Source organism: Esox lucius, chromosome 11 (genome assembly GCF_011004845.1).
Source record: "Esox lucius isolate fEsoLuc1 chromosome 11, fEsoLuc1.pri, whole genome shotgun sequence".
NCBI lineage: Eukaryota > Metazoa > Chordata > Actinopteri > Esociformes > Esocidae > Esox > Esox lucius.
Genome location: NC_047579.1, coordinates 31,142,001 through 31,166,140, shown reverse-complemented (window position 1 = coordinate 31,166,140; position 24,140 = coordinate 31,142,001). Strand labels below are relative to the sequence as shown.

The following is a 24,140-nucleotide window of genomic DNA, read 5'->3' as shown; positions in this document are numbered from 1 at the left end:
TGGCAGTTCAGGCTGAAATCAGAAATTTTTGTTGTTTCTGTTGTTTCCAATAACTTTTCCTATTTAACCATCATCCTGCCTGCGCCTACATCCACCACTTAGTGATGGCCAAACGAGGCCTTGTTGAATGAATGAGGCTTTCCAGAAAATGACTTTGCTTAAAGGCTAATTTCTTGATGCCTTGTCTAGACAGCGCTCAGTGAGGGCACCTGCTGGTTGAAATAATTAATAGCAGGTCAAATATTGATTACCACAATGAGGTTGCATTGTCTCAAAGGAAATAATCCACTTCAATAAGGACACACATCAGTCACATCACTCACAGTGCAAAGTCAATATAGTTAACACAACTATAGCCTGCAATGTTATTTTAATTTTTTTTAAAGCCTGTTCATACTTAATTTGTGTATTCTAATTTGCCAGCGACACCCTCCACCACCTGGCTTGCTCCTCCAGAGGCTGGATGGAAAAGCCCTCTGGTGGCCGTCAATCCTCTGTGGCTGGACGCCGAAGTGTGCCTCCTTCCTCCTCCTTACCCTGGTCCTTGTTCTGTAGGGGCTCCTCAAAGAGCCTCAATGAGTTGGGAGACAGGAACACCACGTCATCCTCCTCCAGCTGCTCCTGCCCCCAGGGCTGCAGGGGCTCCCCCAACGAAAGGGATGGGAGAGGCTTCACTTCTCACCCCTCTGGGACCCATAGCCCCCCCCCACAAAGAACAGATGGGGGGTCTCCTGGGCTTGTGTGTTGGGACGTTGACGTGGTGTCCACTGGTGCCCGCCAGGAGGTAGATCACAGAGGTACTCCTCCTCAGAGACCAGCTCCTTGTCTCAGAAGAGTTCCCCAATGGTCAAGCTCCGCTTGGGCCTGGTGCGGTTGGTCATTCTGTCATGGTTCAGAGGCAAGAAATGAGGCGTAGAGCTACAGGGAATCATCCTTTTAACTGAAACCAACAAAAGGGCCGGTACAAACCGGAACTTAAGCGCAGCAACACAGACAGTTAACTCAAAATAATGACCAACAAACTGAAAGGCAAACAGAACAACTTAAATAGGGTCCCCAATTAGAGACAACAAGACACAGCTGTCTCTAATTGGGGAGAACAGAAAACAGTACCACAAAGATGCCTAGAGGCACTTCTGCGGTCTGGTCATGACTGTGGCCCCTAGGAGCATAGAGATGCCTAGAAGCCCCCAGCAAGGACCTGACATATTATTTTGCTACCTAGCTTAACCAAGATGAAGGTATGAGTTTAGGCACAAAATGAAACCCACTAACATAGCATTGTATGATAATGCTATGAATATGTTCCAAAGCCTCACTTGAATGTGATTTATAAAGCCTTTATCAAGCAGTGCATATTCCACCCATTATAAAGCACAAGTGTACATCATATTCGACATAGCGGATTATGTCGCATTAGACATTGATATTTATGTCACCCACTTAAGGCATGTTATGAAGCACAATGGTTATAATTACTTTGTAACACATTTATTTATTGCTTAAGAAGGCATTATGAAAGCATATATAAGCATTTTTAGTGGAACCAACGTTTCCATTTTTTTATTTATTTCTATTTTTATGAAGGCATTGGAAACGAGACAAGGATGTTTTGGTTTACGTCGTCTTCAAACAGAATATTTTTCCTGTTTATTTTACACAAAAATCGGTCCAGTTAGGAAGCATAAGCGATTGGGAATCAATATCACCTGTTTTGGTGCAAACGAAAGTGACAACAGGTGCACTGAAGAGGCAACAGCAAGACAAACCCCAAAAAGGGAATGGTTTTTCACAGGTGGTGGCCACAGACAATTGCTCTCTCCTTATTCTTCCTGACTGATTCTTCTCTAGTTTTGTGTTTCGCTAGTGTCCTTGTCACTACTGGTAGCATGAGGCGGTATCTGCTGCCCATTCAGGTTGCATAGGTAGTCCAGCTCCTCCTGGATGGCACATCTATACGTGCTTTCACAAAAAGGTTTGCTGTGCTCCCAGTACAGTCTCAAGAGCATGGAGGAGATAGATTGGGATGTTGGAGTAAGTATGAGCAAGTGTGGGTCTTCATAGTGATTATTTGTTTCATTAATTTTGGCACATTGTATTTGTTAAGGGTTTGGATGACTGTTCTGTTCATGTGATGGGTAGGTGGACTTTGATACATCGTGTCAAGTTGTCTGGTCACCATTCTGGCCCCAGTTTTCCAAATGAACATTGTGATGGGCTCGAAAGCGACTGTAATGGCAATCTTTGCTTGCTGTACCTTTAGCTTTACCATTCAGGACAGGTAGGAGTAAAGTTTTTGACGCAGACACACAAAGACCTTGCAGAGAATATTGCAGTTGAAGTTGGTGGTGGTTTATTGTAGTAAATTGTACAAAACAGATGAACAAAACAGGTCTCTTGACTCTAATCTGTGGTGCTCTGTGGTCTGGTGAGAACTGTTTGTGCTCCTCCTACCTGTCTACTACTTCCTGTCACCTATGCCCCCTATGTACAACCAAGTGTGCATCTAAATCACTGTCACCCAGTGTCCAAACAAAACTAAATAAAAGCCCGACAATAAGCATAAATGGCCCCTAATTGTCTAATATAACAAATAACAATTACCAAAAAATTAAGAAAGGAGCTACATACATTACACTTTTTGCTTGGGCCAGAGGTTCCAGACATGGCACGAGGTGAGTTCTGGTCTTTACCACCAGTCCTTCTTAAATCTCGGTCTCTTTAATCAGACATATCTTTGTTATTGGTCTCTCCAATATATTGTTTTTTGTCTGAAGTCGAACGGTACGCACAAGTCCTTGTGCATCTGCTTTCGTCTCCAGTATTCTGCCCATTAACCAAGAGCCTCGTGGTGCAGTGGAGTCGACCACCACAACTATGTCACCTGGAGCAAAGTTCCTTTTTACCTTTCACCATCGCTGACGTTCTTGGATTATAGGTAAGTACTCCTGTGTCCACCTTTTCCAGAAGAGGTCTGCCATGTATTGCACTTGTCTCCATCTGCACCTTAGGTATAAGTCGAGCTCTTTCACGAAGAGCCCAGGCGGAAGAATTGGTTTGGTTTTCAACAGAAGAAGGTGGTTTGGGGTGAGTGCTTCCAAGTCCATTGGGTCCTCAGAAAGCTTTGTAATGGGTTGATCATTTAAAATTGCTTCAATTTCACAAATTAAAGTTTGCAACCCTTCATCATCCAGAACTTGTTGGCTAAGAACAGAGTGCAGCACATTTCGAACCATGCGGATCAAACGCTCCCATACACCACCATGATGCGATCCTGCTGGGGGGTTAAAGCACCATTTTATTCCCTTCTGAAGCATAGCAGTCTGGATTTTGTCCTGATTTCAGGCGTTGAGTGCTTCTCTCAATTCTCTTTCAGCTCCAATAAAATTTGTGCCATTGTCTGATCTTAATTGCTATAACCATTCGGATTCTACGATTAGAAATATACAGTGTCCGATTTTCCGCGATACCGCGGATTCCGACCCGGAGGGAAAGACAACACTTGATCTCGTCGACAAATAAATCTTCGTAATGCATGGATGCAGGAGTCTGTGTCAAGAGTATGTGCAACTTCAAGATGTACTGCCCTGCTTGCCATGCAGGTGAAGATTACGCCATATCTTTAAACAAGACTTCGTCCTCATCATCTCTATAGGACCGAAGTAGTCTACTCCTACAATTGTAAATGGAGGCTTATCTGGTAGAATCCTTTCCAGAGGTAAGTCGGCCATTTTCTGTTCTCCAACTCAGTCTGTTATGCACACAACACAGTCTGTTATTATCCTTCTTGCTGCAGAGTTGGCTTTGATAATCCAGTATTTTTTACGGAGTCGAGATAGCATATGATTTCTTCCTCCGTGGCCAAGTTGTTCATGAATTTGTCGTAGCAATAGTGTTGACATGTCCAAGTCTTTCGAGAGAATAACTGGATGCTTAGCCTCTTCCGGCATCGCTAGTCTACTCAGGCGACCACCTACTCTCAGAAGTCCATCATCCAACACCGGGTCCAGTTTATACAGACGACTGCTTCTTTTAACACCACTTTTACCAGCCTTTAGCGTAGATAGTTCTTCGACTGAAAGAAATAACTGCACATTCTGCTCGGTTCAGATCCTCAGGATTTAAACAGTCTTTGGAGTGTTGCTTTAAAAGCTTGTATCTCCTTCAATTGGCTGGACTCATCTTTAAAGTTACTCGCAGCAGTCTGAATCTCCTTTCTTTTTCTAGTCAGCAGTAAGATAGTTGTTTTTACTTTAATTAGCCAAGCTACAGCTGTCATCAGACTTCTCCATGAAGAGAAATAACTTATCAGAGAGCTGGTGGGATTCAATGGACCTTTAACAAAGAGGTTGCTTATGATGTCTTGCTTGACTTCTGGATCATTTGCAGAGATTGCAGTTTCCAAATGAAGTTTCTGCCATTCTCTGTCTGACTGACAGAGAAACTCTGGTCCCTTGATCCATCTTTTGCAGCTTAAAAAGCAGTTTACTGTTACCCCCCTAGAGGCTTCATCTTCCAGATTTTCCTTTGTGCTAACATATCTCCATTGTGACACATCAGTAGAATCCCTTACAAAGGAGATCCTGTTTGCGACAAATGTTCGGAAATGTTTGGTTTCGTTGTTGATATATTTCAGCACTGTTGTGCTATCAGTCCAAAAGATGGATTTGTTCAGCTGAAGCTGTAATTCCCTCCGAAGAATTCTGTCAACTTTGACGGGTAGAACTGCAGCTGTAAGCTCCAGTCTGGGGATCGTTACTTGCTTTAACGGTGATACTCTTGCTTTCCCCATTATGAAAGCAACATGCACCTTTTTGTCGTTGTTTTCCATTCTAAGATATGAAACCGTACCGTATCCACTCTCGCTGGCGTCTGAGAAGTGGTGCAATTGTGCGTTTCTGATTTGACCAAAGCTTGTGGGCTTCATGCAACGGTCCACTCTAAACTCTGTCATCTTCTTCAGATCTGCCAACCATCCGGTCCACTGCTGAGAATTAGTTTGGGGTGTGTTTTCATCCCATCCAAGGTTTTTTCTACAGAGTTCCTGCATAATCAGTTTGGCTGGCAGAATAAATGGTGCTAGAAAGGGTCGTATACAGAGCCAACCATGGACACGATTCCGCGTCTGGTGTGTGCTCGTGGCTGTGCAGTAATTCTGAACATGAACACATCGGTTTCAACGCACCAGTGCAATCCTAGTGCTCTTTCCATTGGCAGGTTGTCCCTGTCCAAGTCCAACTCTTTTGTCTCTTTGGTTCTGGCTTCTTGTGGAATGGATGCCAATACTTTACGGCTGTTGCTGATCCACTTTGACAGTATGAAACCTCCCTTCTTGCAGAGAGCAGTCAGGTCTCTTACCATAAGAACAGCATCCTGTTCTATGGAGATGGATTTTAAGCAATCATCTACGTAAAAGTGGTTCTTTACGGTGTCTGTAACCTCTGCTGGAAAGTGCACTAAGACAGACAGCTGAAGATAACAAAGCTCAAAGTTTGCACAACTCGGTGATGACACTGCTCCAAAGAGGTGTACTTTCATCTGGTATTCAACAAGATCCTGCTGCACATCACCATCAGGCCACCATAGGAATCGCAGATAGTCAATATGATTTTCTGACACTTTGACCTGGTGAAACATTGCTTTGATGTCAGCCATCAGGGCAACTGGCTCTTGTCTGAATCTGATGAGTACTCCGATGAGTGAGTTGGTAAGATCTGGGCCCTGTAGCAATTGTTCATTGAGCGATGTTCCTTTGAAGATAGCACCGCAGTCGAAGACCACTAAGGCTCCTTTCCTCAGGTGATACACCCTGTGATGTGGGATATACCAGAGTCCCCCATCATTACGATTCAGTTGATCTACTGGTATCTTTTCAGCATAGCCGTTGTCAATCATTTCTTTGAGAAAAGTTGTATATTCATTGTGAAAATGTTCATGTTTACCAAACTTGCGTTTCAGGCTTTGGATGCGCTGCTCTGCTATGCAATGGTTATTTGGCATGCTGGGATTTTCTTGCTTGAAAGGTAAGTCTAGACAGTAGTGACCATCTGTAATTTTTATTGAGTTATTCACAATATCCAAGAATTTTCTCTCTTCTCTGGACATTTCCTCTGTTTCCTTGCTGGTTACCTCATTGAAATCATGATTGTATTGTTTAACCAGTAGCTCCTCTATATTCACAATAGACATTCGATTGACAGCAGCAACAGGGCAGCCATTCTCATCCCTGACGTCGTTGTCTCCTCTCAAGGGACCATAGATGACCCACCCCAGTAGGGTCCTCACAGCGTATGGTCCATCCCCTTGGCTATTGACCACCTCCCAAGGTTCCAATACCTTAGAAGCATTTGTGCCGATGAGCAGGTCAATGCCAGCGTCTATTTCATGAATCTTGACATCCTTCAAGTAAGGCCATTGAGTCAGGTATTTTTGTCTTGGAATGTTGAGCTTGGAAACAGGCATGGTCTTATGTGTAAATACATTGGACAGTTGTATAAAATCATTTTTGTCCAGACTTGATATCTCTAAACCTGAGATATGATGACTGGTCACAGGTTTCACTTGGTTCATTGTACGCAGAAGAAAACTAGCCTTTTGTCCTGTAACATTTAGTCTTCTCATCAAGCTTTCTGTGAAGAAGGTAGAGGAGCTTCCATGATCCGAAAATGTAAAGATCTCCCTTGGAGGTCTTTACTTGTACTGGAACAATAGAGAAGAGACAGGCTTCTTCACCGGCCCCAATATGCCCACATGTATGAGGTGAGGGAACGGCATAGCTCTCAATTGATTTCTCATTCAGTTCTGTTGTCTTCCCCATGTCCTTTTGTTCAATGTGAAGTATTTCAGGATGACTTTTATTGCACGCGTCACAAGTCAAACGACTATTGCAGTCTTTGCTCATGTGTCCTACCTTCAAACATCCAAAACAGACCCCCTTTTTCTTTAAGAAGTCTATTTTTTCCCTGTGCATCTTTTTCCTGATTTGTGGACACCGCACCAATGTGTGACCATCTCTATCACAGAACAAACAGGAATTTGGGGAATTATTTGCAGTTACATTCTTCATTCCATTTGTTGTCATTTTGGCATTTCTACAGGTGTTACAGTAGTTGCAAAACTGCTTCCTCTTGGTTTTGGCTTTTCTCTTGCTTTGACAAAGGTTGTGCCTTTGACAGGTGTAGTTGTCTTAACATCCTGGATGTTTCCAAAAAGTGGATCTGACAATATCTTCACTTGTCTCTCCATGAAGTCTACCAAGTCAGAGAAACTAGCTCAACGTCCATGTTGTTCTTGGAGCTGACATGCCCTATTCCTCCATTTGTCTCTGAGCTTGTAAGGCAGTTTCAGAAGAATGGTCTTCAAACTGGAAGCAACATTCAACTCCTTCATATAGGTGAGCTGTTTGCGTTGCAACAGCCATTGCAACAGCCATTGCGTTGCAACAACCTCTCAGGAATAATGAAAACACTTGCAATGCTTTCACATCCTCTGGCTTGATCACTGGCCAGGCAAATGCTTTGTCCATGTATGCTGTGGCAATCTTATGTTCATTACCAAAATGTTCTTTAAGCAGATCAGCCCTCAGCTGAAGACAGATGTTGGCAGCTGTGAACTAAATATTTTGGATGTCCTCTGGTGTATTGCTCTAGGAAATGCAGGCAGTCACTGTAGTCATCTGTCTTTCTTTCCACTCCTCTCTCAAATGCCCTGATGAAAACTCCATATTGCAATGGATCATCATCATAAATAGGAATGTCTCTTGGTGGTAAAGTAGAAGAGAGATTTTGTTGAGGGAGAAGAGCTGTGATGTAACTTTGCCTCTGAATTATATGATAGATATCACCTTGATTACCATCGTTAAATACAGGTTGCTGTGTTAGATGAGTTATACCCTGAGCTCTAACAGATGGTCCATCAGCTCTTTCCTTTGGTTGAACAGCCTGTTGCTGGGAAGAAGATTCAGTTCCCATCCATACATTCGGTCTTTTGCACTTGATCAGGTAAATAGGTGTTTGCATGTGGATTTAATTTGACTGACGGTTTCTTTCTCAAATACGACTTCATCCCATCAGATACTCTTGAGCTGTTTCTTGATTCAAGTACATACATTTTTGCATTGGCTGCTGCCAGTTCAGTCTCTAATTCCAGGTGTTCTTTCTTCCTTTTCAGTTGTTCTTCCTGTGCCTCAAGGTCATGCCTTTTCTGCAGAGCGGCAACCCGTTCCATGAGAGCAGCCTTTTCTGCCTGAGCTTTAATGCGAGCAGAAGATGTTGAAGATGCACGTGATGAAGAACTTGATTTGTTATTTGATTTTTGTTTTGACGCATTAGAAACACTGTCATCAGATCCAATGTCATCTGTGTTTACACTTTCAGCAATGGTGTGTGTCTTATGCAATGCAACCTCTGTTAACCACGCACATTACGTCCTGTAGAAAACCATCAAAAGTTTAAATGTTTTGTTGAAACCAGTGATTTTGCCTTTCTAGTTCATTTTCAGGCAGTGGTAACTTCACCAATGACTCATGATTGCTTTTGGCTTCATCAAAGATGTTGATTAACTTAACCAAGTTAGATTGCACTTAATTTGCCTTCTCCTTTGATTCCATGAGCTCTTTCAGCAACTCTATTGATTTCTTAGCTTGTTTACATTTCAAGTTTCTTGTTTTCTGACAGTTTTCAATGAATATTTCCAAACCTTTAGCAGTGTGTTTAATAACACTTTTTTCCTTTTCAGAAACTTCGCCATCTTGTGACCGAACATCAGATATGACAGTAGACATATTTGTTTCACTTTTAACGTGATCCAGTGAACCCACACGTCTGACAGAATGTTTCAAACAGCTGATATTGTGACAGCATAGGCTTCAGTCAATGAAATTCATTAGTGTAGCAGTTTCTGGTCACTGTTTCACAGCTTTTCCAATAAAGCTTAATGTTGCACATACCCCCCTGCCTGCGCGTTGTCTCTCTGAGTTTCCAATCTTCATCAATCAGCTCGCACAGGTGGCGTCAATGTTCCGTCTCTTCAGTTTAATGAAAGAAAATAATCTGTTTTTACATACAAACAATCTTTATCTAGTTCCAACACTTTTACAGGCTCAATATTCACTCATAGAGCACAGTTCTCACTTTTGTAATGGCAATCTTTGCTTGCAGTACCTTTAGCTTTACCATTCAGGACAGATTTTTGACGCAGACACACAAAGACCTTGCAGAGAATATTGCAGTTGAAGTTGGTGGTGGTTTATTGTAGTAAATTGTACAAAACAGATGAACAAAACAGGTTGACTTATTCTCTTGACTCTAATCTGTGGTGCTCTGTGGTCTGGTGAGAACTGTTTGTGCTCCTCCTACCTGTCTACTACTTCCTGTCACCTATGCCCCCTATATACAACCAAGTGTGCATCTAAATCACTGTCACCCAGTGTCCAAACAAAACAAAATAAAAGCCTAACAATAAGCATAAATGGCTCCTACAGTGACACTCCTTGGACTCTTGCCAAGTCCATTCCATCAAATCATGACAAGTACTGCTTATGCTGCATCGTGTTGAGCTTACTTAAGTCCTGCAAGGTTAGTAGTAAAAAGGCAACTGCCCATAATAAAGACAACAACTTATTTCTGTCTCAATATTTTCCATGGGTGAAACATTGGGAGCTTCTATCCAATTTAAGAATCTGGAATATAGATTAGCCCTTGACCCCAATGCTCCTCAAACAACCTGGGGTGGAGTTGTATGGCAAAAATGTAATTTACTATTGACCATACAAAGACTGCCCTTTCACAACCACATAATGCTACCTTTCGATAGACTCTTGTGCCTTCTCACGCTGCTTAGGTGTGCGGAAATTCCCTGAATATGTATAGTACCCTCAGTCATTTGTTAATGCTTACTGAATTATCACAGTATGATTGCTTTTGGGATTGTCGATATAATCTGAATTATAGTAGCTTATCCTTACAGTTTGTCTTATTAAATACGACAGGTAGCCTATGTTTCGGTTTTTCACATTCATTAATATTTTAGTGTATAATACTGTGTACTATTTTAATCATGGGATTGATGTTGACTGAGACATGATGTTAGGGAAATTTCTGAAACCTGATGCATTCTTAAAGATTAAAGGACTGAGTCCCATTGTTTAGATAATTTGAGGAAAGTGGGAGAGGGGGATCTGGTATTCGTCTTAGGGGGCATTCTTGATTGGTATCAGTAGATTTTAGGGTAAATCGTAAATCTGCCTATGTGGAGTTTGTCCAGATGCTTTAAGTCCTCCTCAAGGGTTGAGAAGGTTACCCAGGTGGGGGAGGACAACATGTGACTTGTGTGAAGCCTAAGGTTATGTGATAGAACAAAGGGAATGTATTGTATTGACATAAGACAGTTGGGCAGCATCTTACAACACCCCTTTTCCTCCCTTATATATTGATGATTGTCCTGTGCTAATTTAGAGACTATTCATTGTTACTTTGTAACCTGTGTATTCTCTCCTGTTTATTGTGCATTTGAGTTTTCCTCTGTCTTACCCCAAATTTCCTAAATCGTTTTGACTTAAAAAATTGCCATCACACATGAACACAATTGTCTTACTAACTCTCACAGTAAGAGATCTGCCTGATCAGTTTTTATGCAGTGCTGCAGCCTCCTGTGTCACTGTGTTTCGGGCACAATAATAAACAGCAGAGTCTTCAGTCTTCAGGCTGTTCATCTGGAGATACACCTGCTGCTTGCTATTGTCTCTGGAGATGGTGAACCGACCCTGAAAAGACTGGGAGTAGTAAATGGTTGAACCACTTGGAGCAGAAATAAAAGCTACAAATTCAAGCCCTTTTCCTGAAGCCTGTTTTATCCAGCTGATCTCAGCGCCAGAATCTGAGATTCCAGCATATGTACAAGATAGTGTGTGGGAATCTCCAGGCCTTTTAACAACTGGTTCCGACTCAGTCAGTGTCTGACCGTTAATTCCTGTGAAAATAGAAAGTAAAGGTGTAAATTCCTACAGCTTCTACACATTAATTTAGATTTCATTGAACATATTAAGCATGTCACCTGTCAGGCATATTATCAGTAGCAGTAATTCAATAACAAACTTCATGTTGAATGAAGGTGACAGTTCTTCAGTCTATTCAGGTCTTCAGACACTCTGCTTCAGTCTGCAGTGAGATAAGTAGTGATGGAAGAGGTTAATTTTGCATTGACTCCTCCTTACAGGGTGGGAAGATCACAGAGAGATGACAGCCCAATCTCAATGTCCACACTCACAGACTCACACACTTTAAAGCGTTTTCTCGCTAAGTCTGTGAGGGCTTAGGCCTGTCCCACTGTCAAATTGTCAAGTGCACGTTGACTCTCTCACAGACCTTGTGCTCCTCCACCTTCCCTTTGAGGATGCCCCACAGGTGCTCAATAGGGTCTGGAGACACGCTTGGTCAGTCCATTACCTTTACCCTTAGCTTCTTTAGCAAGGCAGTGGTGGTCTTGGAGGTGTGTTTGGGGTCGTTATCATGTTGGAATACTGCCCTGTGCTTTATTATGTCACAGTAACATGTTGGCATTCATGGTTCCCTCAATGAACTGTAGCTCCCCAGTGGCGGCAGCACTCATGCAGCCCCAGACCATGACACTCCCACCACCATGCTTGACTGTATGTAAGACACACTTGTCTTTGTACTCCTCACCTGGTTGCCGCCACACACGCTTGACACCATCTGAACCAAATAAGTTTATCTTGGTCTCATCAGACCACAGGACATGGTTCCAGTAATCCATGTCCTTAGTCTGCTTGTCTTCAGCAAACTATTTGCAGGCTTTCTTGTGCATCATCTTTAGAAGAGACTTCCTTCTGGGACGACAGCCATGCAGACCAATTTGACGCAGTGTGCGGCTGACAGGCTGACCCTCCACCCCTTCAACCTCTGTAGCAATGCTGGCAGCACTCATACGTCTATTTCCCAGAGACGTCTGGATATGACGCTGAGCATGTACACTCAACTTCTTTGGTCGATCATGGCGAGGCCTGTTCTGAGTGTAACCTGTCCTGCTTCCAGGTCTCAATCTGCGATCCGCGGATGGAGTGCTCTCTGCTCATTTGCATAGATATTAATGAAAATCTAATCGCAATAATCATCTGGTTTCAATGGTATATTCTATGTAGCCACCTTCATGAAGCATTCCGTGTATAGTTTGGGTTGTCTGTGTATAATTTGGTTGCTATGCGAACCACAGCCTGCAGGAAGAAAACATTTCACCAGGCAACGACATTGACCATGCATCTTAGAAAGGCTAATGTGTAGACAAGACTATAGGGATTACAAGGGTTTACATCACTATATATGATGTTTTGAACTGTAATACATCATTCGTATTATAAATATGATATAAAAAATTTCTTCTGTCAACATAGTATGGGGATGTTCTTGAGTTTTTGTCCAAACTTCACTAGCGATCTCGTGCTACCTTGAAATCATAGTGTTTAATTTCTAGGTAGAAGATCCACATTTCTTTGGGGTGCCTATATTTTTTACCTTCCATTATTAAGTTTTTTCATTAGTTTCAACCCAATACTGTGTAATTTGACAGTAAAGGCATGACAATATGAGGGAATACCATTGACACAAAACTTTATGATGCTTTAAAAAAAATACATTATGCTGAATGGCAGAAATGCTTTCACATTTATTTTTTTTGACCTTTCCAATAGATTAATTTTCTAAATAGTGTCCCAAAGTCTGTTTTTATGTGTTTTTATTGTAGCCAATGGGGTTGTGATTACCAGGATACATCATAATATGTTGTGTCTGTTACAGAAATGAATCTAGGACCCAAAATGTCCAAGTTTTGAAATCCGGCCGAAATCTCCTCGGACCTGGAGGGTCTTAGCCACCGTGCTGCAGCTCAGTTTCAGGGTCTTGACAATCTTCTTATAGCCTAGGCCATCTTTATGTAGAGCAAACATTATTTTTTTCAGATCCTCAGAGAGTTCTTTGCCATGAGGTGCCATGTTGAATTTCATACAGTTTTGTCTTGTGACATGTCTTACTGGAGGTGCTTTTTATTGCATGGGCAATAACAGTTATGAAGCCATTATATATAAAAGGATATGAGGTCTATCTCTGCTGCACTGGCTGCTTCTTCATCTTCATGTAGGTGAATAAAATGTTAATCTTGCAGGGCACCGGGTGTCTCCTGTTACAAGGCATAAGTCTTTCTTTTGAAGTTATGGTACACGCTGGATGTATTTGCAGTGTTTTCTTTTTCCTTGTAAAAATACAGAGGCAGAAGAAATGACGTACTGCCTTCTGAAGTTTGTTTTGTAAGCATGAAACTAATACTGAAGTATAGATCTGATATTTTTGTTTAGCAAATCTATCACTAACTCAGAGGTCTCCAATCCCATAAATAACATGTCCCGTCAGAATATGGAGGTGGGGTTCTCATTTGATCTAAGAATGAAATACTCTATCAGTGTCTTTGCCTAAACTGTTGGAGCTTTTGCCTCTAAAAATCTCTGAACACCTGTAACCTCTGAACCCTTACCTGTCCTCAGACTTTATGTTATTCTGTGATGTGAATTGGGACATGCTCAAAACCTCTACAATGGCAAATAATTAACCATCTCCCCTGAGTTGAGCGTGCCTTGAAAATGTATGAAAAAGTTATGAAACCATGATATTCATAGACTGAACCACCAGCACAAAGTAGAGGAAAAAAAAAGCTGGATGGATGTGCAGTGTTTGGCCACTTTGTTGGCATCTTCACATTTATGCTCCTGAGAGAAACAAAAAAGAGAGGAAGTAATACTATATTGGCTAGACTGATGTTGTCAGGGGACTTGAAGGTTTTTGTACAGTTCCTTCACCAACTACCAGAACAGTGTCTGTCGAGCACAATAATAAACAGCAGTGTCCTCTGCTCTCAGATTATTGGCCTCTAAGAACTGTGTACTTGTGGGAACGTCTTCAGTCAGGGTGAACTGGCCTTTCAGTGAATCTGCATAGTCAGGATCACTGCCTGATCCACAGTTTATGGTACCAATCCACTCCAGTCCTTTTCCTGGTTTCTGCCTTATCCATGCCATAAAGAAGCTTGTCATTTGAAACCCAGAGGTTTTACATGACAGTTTAACAGGGTCTCCAGGTTTTATCACTTGAGAAGGAGACTGATCCAGTCTGATGTCACAACAAACGCCTAAAAAATTAATACATTTAAGACTCTGCTGAAGATGCAGTATTTATACAGGTATTATGATTAACCAGTCAGTTATTAAGCCACCAGGTAATGTTTTACTTACCGTGTATGAAAATCACCATGACAACTAAACTCCAGTGACTTATCAGCTCCATTGTTTAGTGATAGTGAGTGAAGGACTTTCTGTAATGTCAGTCCAGCAGCCTAATGAGAAGGTCAGAGCTGAGTGTCTGTATATAAAATAATGATAGAGTGGGATGCTTTGCATAGACCGCCCTCTAGGGGCATAAATAGAGAACCATAGTGAGACATTCTTTACTCCACTAGTCTCTCTTTCTTATACTCTAGTCTCTCTTTCTTATATTTTAGTTTCAACCTGTTAAACAGGTTTCAAGAGGTTTTGTATGACTCTATTTGATTGTTTTAATTGCTTATAATATGATGTGCAACTTATCATTCTGATAAGACTATGTTCACTACATCCAAAATATTCAGTGGCAGTACAGTTCATTGCATTTACATAGTTTATTGGACAATCCTTTCCATAGTGCCTCTCAGTAGAGAGAGTGTCCATTGTCATACACAACACACAAATGTCAGCTATGCATAAAGGCCATCTGAAACAATGAATAAAAACCGTTCTGACTGAACCAATACAATAAGAGAGCTTACTGCCTGTTTACTAATAGTCCGTATGTGGTGTTATTTGGTGGAAATGTGTTTTGCTGTATTATTTGGGGTGTAAGACTATGTATGTAAAAGGTATGCTACATTATTAGGTACTTTTGTCAAGCTGTCATAAATCGATTGGTTGTCTAATGATTGCTCTCTTTCAATTGCACCTTTGAGAAAGATATGTTGTCGTCTGCTCTATTACTTAGATGTGTGAAAAACTATGAACATTTTTCCTCTGTTCTAATAGTGATGTGTTTATATATCAAAATCAGCACAGGACACATAAACATTTTAAACTGTTTATGAACCAAACGGTTTACACTATGCTTTTTGGACACTTTATGGAACATTACCTCCCCAAGAGACTCACAGGAAACAACTAGTAGCAGAACCAGCAGAGATGCAAAGATCATGGTTTATGTTGAAGTTGATCTGGTGGGAGCTGCCCTTCTGTACTTTAACTGAGACAGACAAACAGTCCACTATTCATATGGGGGGGGGGGGGGGGTGTTATGCTCCTTTGCATTTGGAGTTGGTATAAGTTCAGAGATGATTTGAGCTGATTGTAAACTTTGGATTTTTAATCCCTCTCAGAGTATTTTACTATATTATAAACATTATCATTAAACCCTTATATTGGAACATGTTATTTTATTTAGGCAGTTCTAAAGGAGCTGTCGTTGGTCTATTAGTAATTTTAGATAACATTTGGTACTTTCATCTGGGGTCTTTATTTATATTTGCGGATACGTTTTAATGACCTACATTAGTATGAGATCTAATATGCAGATGAACTCAAATATAGCTAATATGCATACTGAATGCATATATTTGGTATCAAATGATACCAAAAACTATTTAACAATATAAATGCAACTAAACATACAGTATATGCATGAACAATTTTTTATGTAAGTTTCAAATATCTTGAACGTCCACGTCCTGAATAGTTGTGAGTGACTTGCAATGTACCTGAATGCTCAAATGTTTATAAAACAGGCAGTTGGCTGTGTGGTTATCATTTTAAATTTGATTCTTGAATGCTTAGTAATGGACACATGTAAAATGATTTATTTAAGACTGATTATGTTGGAAATGTACTATACTGACCCTTGTTTAGCAATTAACTGTCTGAGCTGATCGAGCAAAAACACCTGCTCAAGTGCAACGTTTTGACCTCTGAGAAGCAACGCTTCAGGGAAACATGGAACCAGTGCAGTCAGTCAACTAGGGCAGCAAAGATAGTTTTTACAAACAACAACTTGCTGCCTGTACAGTAGTTCTGACACATAAAACTTTACACTATAAAGTCTATGGAAAATAAATAATTATCCTGTCAGCTACCTACAACACAATATTCCACAGAGTGAGTGACACAACAGAATGAAAGGCTGCATAGCTGCACATGACATACCCCACAGATCTAAAAACACCAAGTGAGAATATCTCCTAATGAAGACCTAAATGATCAGTAAAAGGGAGTTCATTTAGGTCTTTATTAGGAATGTCCCAAGAACTGAAAAACACAGAGTTTCACGTCTGAATGTATTTGACTAGCATAGAGTGGGGAGAGGAGTGGCCAAGCACATCCTGTAATTACTGGACTTAATCAAGAATAAACAATAGACATTGACATGAATTGTGAGACTGGGAGTTTATTTTTAACAGGCCTACATTTTCATGGGCCAGGACAACATGATGCAAACCTTGTGAGCTGATTAGCAAAACTCTTATCCCATCATAGCCTAAATTTAACTAAATTAAACCCTTCTACAACACATTAATCACATCATACCACAAACATCTGAAGTAGTACTTGTAAACAAGCCATCTGATGTTCAAGAGCAAATCCTAATGTAACATCATATTACTGGCAGGTTCATTAGGTTTGTTGGAGATTCTGCAGATTAGTTCAGAGATCTGGAAGAAAAAGTATACATCGGAGCATGTTTTTCAGGTAGTTAATTCCAAATACCCTTGACAATTTTTGAAGACTAATTTTGTCAGATGGGAACTAGTTATCACTTATATTTGCAGAGTACACAACACAGCAGAGTACACAACACAGAGTACATGTTACGCTCTTAATTCTCAAATGCCTTACACAACCCTTGGTAGCCTATGGGGATTTCGGCCGGATTTCACTACTTGGACATTTTGGGTCCTAGATTCATTTCTGTAACAGATACAACCTATTATGATGTATCCTGGTAATAACAACCCCTCTGGCTACAATAGAAACACATAAAAACAGACTTCTGGGTCACTATTTAAAAAACGAATCTGTTTGAAAGGCAAAAAAATTGTTTTGAAAGCAGTATGAGGTTTTGTGTCAATGGTATTTCCTCATACTTCCATGCCTTTAATATCAAATTACACTGTAATTGGGTTGAAAATAATGAAATAATTAAATAATAGAAGGTAAAAAATATAGGCACCCCCAAAAAATTTGGTTCTTCTACCTAGAAATAAAACACTATAAAATGAAAGATTATAACCCTATCTAACGTTTTTTTGGCTGTAATTACACAAAAATGGCAGCACTAGATCGCTAGTTACATTTGGACTTATATATTTTATAAACTCAGAAAAATTACCAACTTCTTCCCAAAAACTCAAGAACACCCCCATACTATGTGGACTAAATATTTATTTTTATATCATATTTATAATACTAACGATGTATTATGGTTCAAAACATCATATATAGTGATGTACACCCTTGTATTCTCTATTCTTGTCTACACATTAGGCTTTCTAAGATGCATGGTCAATGTCGTTGCCTGGTAAAAAGTTCTCATAGCAACACAAACTATACAACTATACAACCCATATTATACACGGACAACCCAAATTATACACGGAACGCTTCATGAAAGTGGCTACAAATAATATACCATTGGAATCGGCCGATTATGGCGAATCTATTTTTCGAAATATTTATGCAAATGAGCACTGTCCGCGGTTCCGCGGATGTCGACTTACAAGCGGTATTACACAAAGAATTTTCACATCTTAGAGTAATTTACTTAACCTTGTAAAGCCTGACACATCAAATAATAGCCTGAAAATTCTGATCTTTTTATATGGAAGTGTGTAATTTAAAAAAATATATACATAAATGCATATTTAAAAAAAATAATATTTGATTTATCAGGCATTTATAGCAATTAATTGATCAAAACAATTTTTATTTTAGAAAACCAAATAGACATTGTTTATTGCATTTCACCTCTTCTGTCACACCTCTACTTCTGCACTAGTCTGGTCGACACTTTCATCTCAGAATTCTTACTCATCACTACCATCTGAGCTTCCCTCAGTAAGCATTGCATCAGGAGTCCATTTCTCATCATTCTCATATGCCCCATGTCACTTGAATTGCCACCCATAGTCATGCTGTTGACATTTTGAACACTTTACTTCTTTGGCCAAAAATACATTGCATACAGGTGGTGGTCATAAAATTAGAATATCATCAAAAAGTAATTCCATTCAAAAAGTGAAACTTGTATATTATATTTATTCATTACACACAGACTGATATATTTTGTGTTTATTTATTTTAATTGTGATGATTATAACTGACAACTAATGAAAATCCCAAATTCAGTATCTCAGAAAATAAGAATATTACTTAAGACTAATAAAACATTTTTTTTTTTAGAAATGTTGGCCAACTGAAAAGTAAGAACATGAAAAGTATGAGCATGTACAGCACACAATACTTAGTTGGGGCTCCTTTTGCCTGAATTACTGCAGCAATGCGGCGTGGCATAGAGTCGATCAGTCTGTGGCACTGCTCAGGTGTTATGAGAGCCCAGGTTGCTCTGATAGTGGCCTTCAGCTCTTCTGCATTGTTGGGTCTGGCGTATCGCATCTTCCTCTTCACAATACCCCATAGATTTTTAATAGGGTTAAGCTCAGGCGAGTTTGCTGGCCAATTAAGAACAGGGATACCATGGTCCTTAAACCAGGTACTGGTAGCTTTGGCACTGTGTGCAGGTGCCAAGTCCTGTTGGAAAATTAAATCTGCATCTCCATAAAGTTGGTCAGCAGCAGGAAGCATGAAGTGCTCTAAAACTTCCTGCTAGAGGGCTGCATAGACTTTGGACCTCAGAAGACACAGTGGACCAACAACAGCAGATGACATGGCACCCCAAACCATCACTGACTGTGGAAACTTTACACTGGACTTCAAGCAACGTGGATTCTGTGCCTCTCCTCTCTTCCTCCAAACTCTGGGACCTTGATTTCCAAAGGAAATGCAAAATTGAATTTCATCAGAGAACATAACTCAGCAGCAGTCCAGTCCTTTTTGTCTTTAACCCAGGCGAGACGCTTCTGACGCTGTGTCTTGTTCAAGAGTGGCTTGACACAAGGAATGCGACAGCTGAAACCCATGTCTTGCATATGTCTGTGCGTGGTGGTTCTTGAAGCACTGAATCCAGCTGCAGTCCACTATTTGTGAATCTCCCCCACATTTTTTAATGGGTTTTGTTTCACAATCCTCTCCAGGGTGCGGTTATCCCTATTGCTTGTACACTTTTTTCAACCACATCTTTTCCTTCCCTTCGCCTCTCTATTAATGTGCTTGGACACAGAGCTCTGTGAACAGCCAGCCTCTTTAGCTATGACCTTTTGTGTCTTTCCCTCCTTGTGCAAGGTGTCAATAGTCGTCTTTTGGACAGCTGTCAAGTCAGCAATCTTCCCCATGATTGTGTTGCCTACAGAACTAGACTGAGAGACCATTTAAAGGCCTTTGCAGGTGTTTTGAGTTAATTAGCTGATTAGAGTGTGGCACCAGGTGTCTTCAATATTGAACCTTTTCACAATATTAAAATTTTCTTGGATACTGAATCTGGGGTTTACATTACTTGTCAGTTATAATCATCAACATTAAAAGAAATGAACACTTGAAATATATCAGTCTGTGTGGAATGAATGTATAAATTCTACAAGTTTCACTTTTTGAATGGAATTACTGAAATAAATCAACTTTTTGATGATATTCAAATTTTATGACCAGCACCTGTACTCTGAATTTCATTGCGTACTCTGAATTTCTTCTCTGAATTTGTCAATATAACATACAGATGATGATAGCCAAGGAGTTGTATTTGTGAAAATCGATGATAAAAAGACTTCATCATGAGAGTGGGTTGCATATATAAAAATTTAAAAAAACACAAATATCTGAATTTCCACTTTAAACATATTTTCAAATATATCCAATGTTTCATTAGTTTACATAAAACATCTAAATTGTGTATTTGGCATTATGGTAGGCATAAGGTAGATTGCATCATGAAATCCAATGCAATGACAACTGAGGGATTTACTACCTTATATACCTGCTGTATCATATTTGATACACACATTATCAACACGATTTTACTATAAAATAAGGTACGAAATATTAAGTAATTATAAGTTGCTTCAATACAGTAAATATTCATATGGAAATATTACTAACACTAAAAATTGTATTCTTAATTTTTTTCTAAATTAGCAATAAGTACCATATCAAAAACGGGTATGTCGCTATATGAAAGCAGACATTTCTGATTGGTCATTCAAAAAGCTCGATATTGCCTGCAGTGCATGGACTATCCACCAGGGGGAAGACGACGTATCAGATTGCATACAACAGGTTTTTAGCGAAAGTATTGATCATGTTGACGACGTAGATGTCTCAGAAACTCATGTATCAAATATGATATAATTGGCATTACAGGGTTTAATAGAATTTGTACCAAAATATAATTTGTGTACTGACATGTATTAAAGAGTATTTGTGTAGTCTATACCTATTTTGTGTTCTGTTGCTGTAAGTTCTCTTTGTGTAGCAGCACCTTTAACACCAGACATCACATTCTGATTATGTGTAAATGTATTCAGCAAGTGAATGTGATTTGAATTCATAGCCAGTCAAAAATCTTTCAGGCATCATGACATTTTTTACTTACTATGTATGGAAATTGGACACCAGTGTTTCAACTTATACTCTCATTCTCCATATTTTGTCATATTTTAAATTAACCAATAATTGGGTGTTTAACTGTATTTCAGTTGACTGATTACATTAATTCAGCAATGTCTTCTACATTTGCACACCAAAATGCTGTCCAGCGAAGTTCCTAAACTTAAGTTCACCTTAACTATAAAATTATCTAGTTGCCTGTGTGAATATAAATAGTTTGTTTTTACAGTTTGTGTGATTGTGTGTGGATAACATTGATATCAGTGTGCCAAAGTGTGTTTGTGAATAAAATTACACAGATGCATCGTTGCCTCACTGAGATCAGGGTTGATCTGTTTTTGTAATGTGCTGCAGTCTTCTGTGTAACTGTGTCTCTGGCACAATAATAAACAGCAGAGTCTTCAGCTTTCAGGCTTTTCACTTCTAAGTTCAGCTGGTTTTTGGAGTTGTCTTTAGTGATACTGAACTGGCCTTGCAACGACTGGGCAAAAGCAGTGCCAGTGCCACCATCAATCCCTCCAATCCACTCTAGTCCTTTTCCTGGTTTCTGACGGATCCAGTGCATCCAGTAACTTCCCATGGAGAATCCAGACACAGTACAGGACAGTGCTACTGGCTCTCCAGGTCTCTTCACCACTGATTCAGAGGAGGTGAGTGACTGTCCCTGAACAGCTGTAAAACAGATAGAGATGATAAATTCCTGCTCATCTCCTCTCTCCAACCCTGTGTAGAAATAACTTCAGATAACTCACCAGAGATGACAGCTAGGAGGAACACACATTCTAGAACTCTCATTGTTTAGGTTCATTAGTTCTGGATGCAGAAGAAGAGACTGGGAGGTGTTGTTGTGACTGATCTTGATGGTGGTGGTTCAGTTTTTATAACAGACAACTGTAAGGGGAGGAGCCCTTGACTCCTGGTACACAGAAGACATTTGCATCTCCATGGTGTTAAAAGGCTCTTCCATTAGTACTCTAAAGACCTTGGCAGTGTTGTAAAACTGTAGCATGCTCAGCTGTTATTATTTTGCCAATGTTTGAGAACTTTTGTTTCAGAGAGCAGTTATTGTACGGGTATGATAATCTCTATTTAATCTAAAATTGCAGGTGTTAAGGTTTATTTCTGTATCCTGGAAATCCATTGTTAATTAATGCAAGCAATTACTCACCAAAATGGTTTTATGTTTGTCAATGTTAAAGTTTGTGTGTTAAATGTAAGGTTCTGATTTGTTTTTGCTGTTGTTCTTTAATGTAGCCTGTCCTTTTTGTTCTGATGGTTTTCACCTGTTTGTAGTTTAGTCCACATTAGCTCCCTATTTAGTTAGCCCTTTTCTGTTAGCCCTTTGTGTGTCATTATGTTTTTGTGCCTGTACCTCTCATCAGTCTGTGGTTATCCTGGCATTTTGCTGCCTCAGTTTCACCAGTATTTTTTTTTTTGGATGTTCTCCAAGTTTGCGTATGGGTCCTGCTTCCTAGAATTGTTGCAGTTTACATATTGGTGCCCTAGACGACTTAAATGGTTTGAAAAAAGTACAACTTCTGTCTAGGTTGTGCTCTCTCGCTTTCAATAAATGTTGTCTTTCATTCATTTCTTACATAGCCCATTACTTGAACCTGCACTACATTGCCAGTGCACAAATGTAGCTCTATGTAAGTGCATTTGGGATGTCTGATAGGAGGCTATTAATGTTTTTCAGATCTGCAGAGATGGAGATTCTTTGTCATGTCAATAATGTGTTTGATATCTGTTTCTGCTGATATGTCTTTCCAAAATCTTTCCGTGGGCACAGTGGGCACGGAGGTTTAGGACCCTGGAAAGTGGGTACCAGGAGAAAGTAATAAAATACCAGAGGGTAGTGAGACATCTGGAATATTATATGAGGTTGCTGGAAGGGCTGAGGATGAGGAGTAGCCCATGCCACCTGCAGAGTCCGAAGAACCTCTTCTCCAGATTCTTAATATTCATGTGTGGCTCTTTTGTTTCTCATTAAATGACTTCAGGCTGCCTCTGTGTATTCCTGTCTCTGTGTCCAGAAGAAGGTGGCACAACAGCGACCTCTCCAGGGGTTAAGTACTCAGTGCACTCAGCATTCTTTCACATCTGGCTTCACTATTTGCTCTGTCTTCCACCATGTAGGTCAGGTGCTGGTCATTTAATTAGAATATAATCAAAAAGTTTATTTATTTCAGTAATTCCATTCAAAATGTGAAACTAGTATAATGTATACATTCATTACACACAGACTGATATATTTCAAGTGTTTATTTCTTTTAATATTGATGATTATAACTGACAACTAATGTAAACCCCATATTCAGTATCCAAGAAAATTTTAATATTGTGAAAAGGTTCAATATTGAAGACACCTGGTGCCACACTCTAATCAGCTAATTAACTCAAAACACCTGCAAAGGCCTTTAAATGGTCTCTCAGTCTAGTTCTGTAGGCAACACAATCATGGAGAAGACTGCTGACTTGACAGCTGTCCAAAAGACGACCATTGACACCTTGGACAAGAAGGGCAAGACACAAAAGGTCATTGCTAAAGAGGCTGGCTGTTCACAGAGCTCTGTGTCCAAGCACATTAATAGAGAGGCGAAGGGAAGGAAAAGATGTGGTAGAGAAAAGTGTACTAGCAATAGGGATAACCGCACACTGGAGAGGATTGTGAAACAAAACCCATTCAAAAATGTGGGGGAGATTCACAAATAGTGGACTGCAGCTGGAGTTAGTGCTACAAGAACCATCACGCACAGACATATGCAAGACATGGGTTTCAGCTGTCGCATTCCTTGTGTCAAGCCACTCTTGAACAAGACACAGCGTCAGAAGCGTCTCGCCTGGGCTAAAGACAAAAAGGACTGGACTGCTGCTGAGTGGTCCAAAGTTATGTTCTCTGATGAAAATACATTTTGCATTTCCTTTGGAAATCAAGGTCCCAAAGCCTGGAGGAAGAGAGGAGAGGCACAGAATCCACGTTGCTTGAAGTCCAGTGTAAAGTTTCCACAGTCAGTGATGGTTTGGGGTGCCATGTCATCTGCTGTTGTTGGTCCACTGTGTTTTCTGAGGTCCAAGGTCAATGCAGCCCTCTACCAGGAAGTTTTAAAGCACTTCATGCTTCCTGCTGCTGATCAACTTTATGGAGATGCAGATTTCATTTACCAACAGGACTTGGCACCTGCACACAATGCCAAAGCTACCAGTACCTGGTTTAAGGACCATGGTATCCCTGTTCTTAATTGGCCAACAAACTCGCCTGACCTTAACCCTATAAAAAATCTATGGGGTATTG

General features: G+C 40.2%; 2 protein-coding genes and 1 long non-coding RNA gene across 12 annotated transcripts in view; 1 reads left to right on the top strand and 2 right to left on the bottom strand.

The window, feature by feature from the left end:
- Positions 1-24,140, bottom strand: part of LOC105008122 — a 493,667-nt gene that overhangs the window by 35,496 nt on the left and 434,031 nt on the right. The window contains exon 4 of one of the 9 annotated variants that reach the window (XM_034295303.1): positions 11,973-11,976. The exons of the other annotated variants lie outside the window; for them this stretch is intronic. Coding sequence (XP_034151194.1) covers positions 11,973-11,976 — 4 coding nt within the window. The remainder of the gene's footprint in view (positions 1-11,972; positions 11,977-24,140) is intronic. 9 annotated transcript variants of the gene reach the window in all.
- Positions 1-24,140, top strand: part of LOC114840416 — a 415,324-nt gene that overhangs the window by 16,769 nt on the left and 374,415 nt on the right. The gene's annotated exons all lie outside the window — the stretch shown is intronic.
- The window catches only part of LOC105008121 (Ig heavy chain Mem5-like), a 167,442-nt gene that overhangs the window by 93,652 nt on the left and 49,650 nt on the right, over positions 1-24,140 (bottom strand). The gene's annotated exons all lie outside the window — the stretch shown is intronic.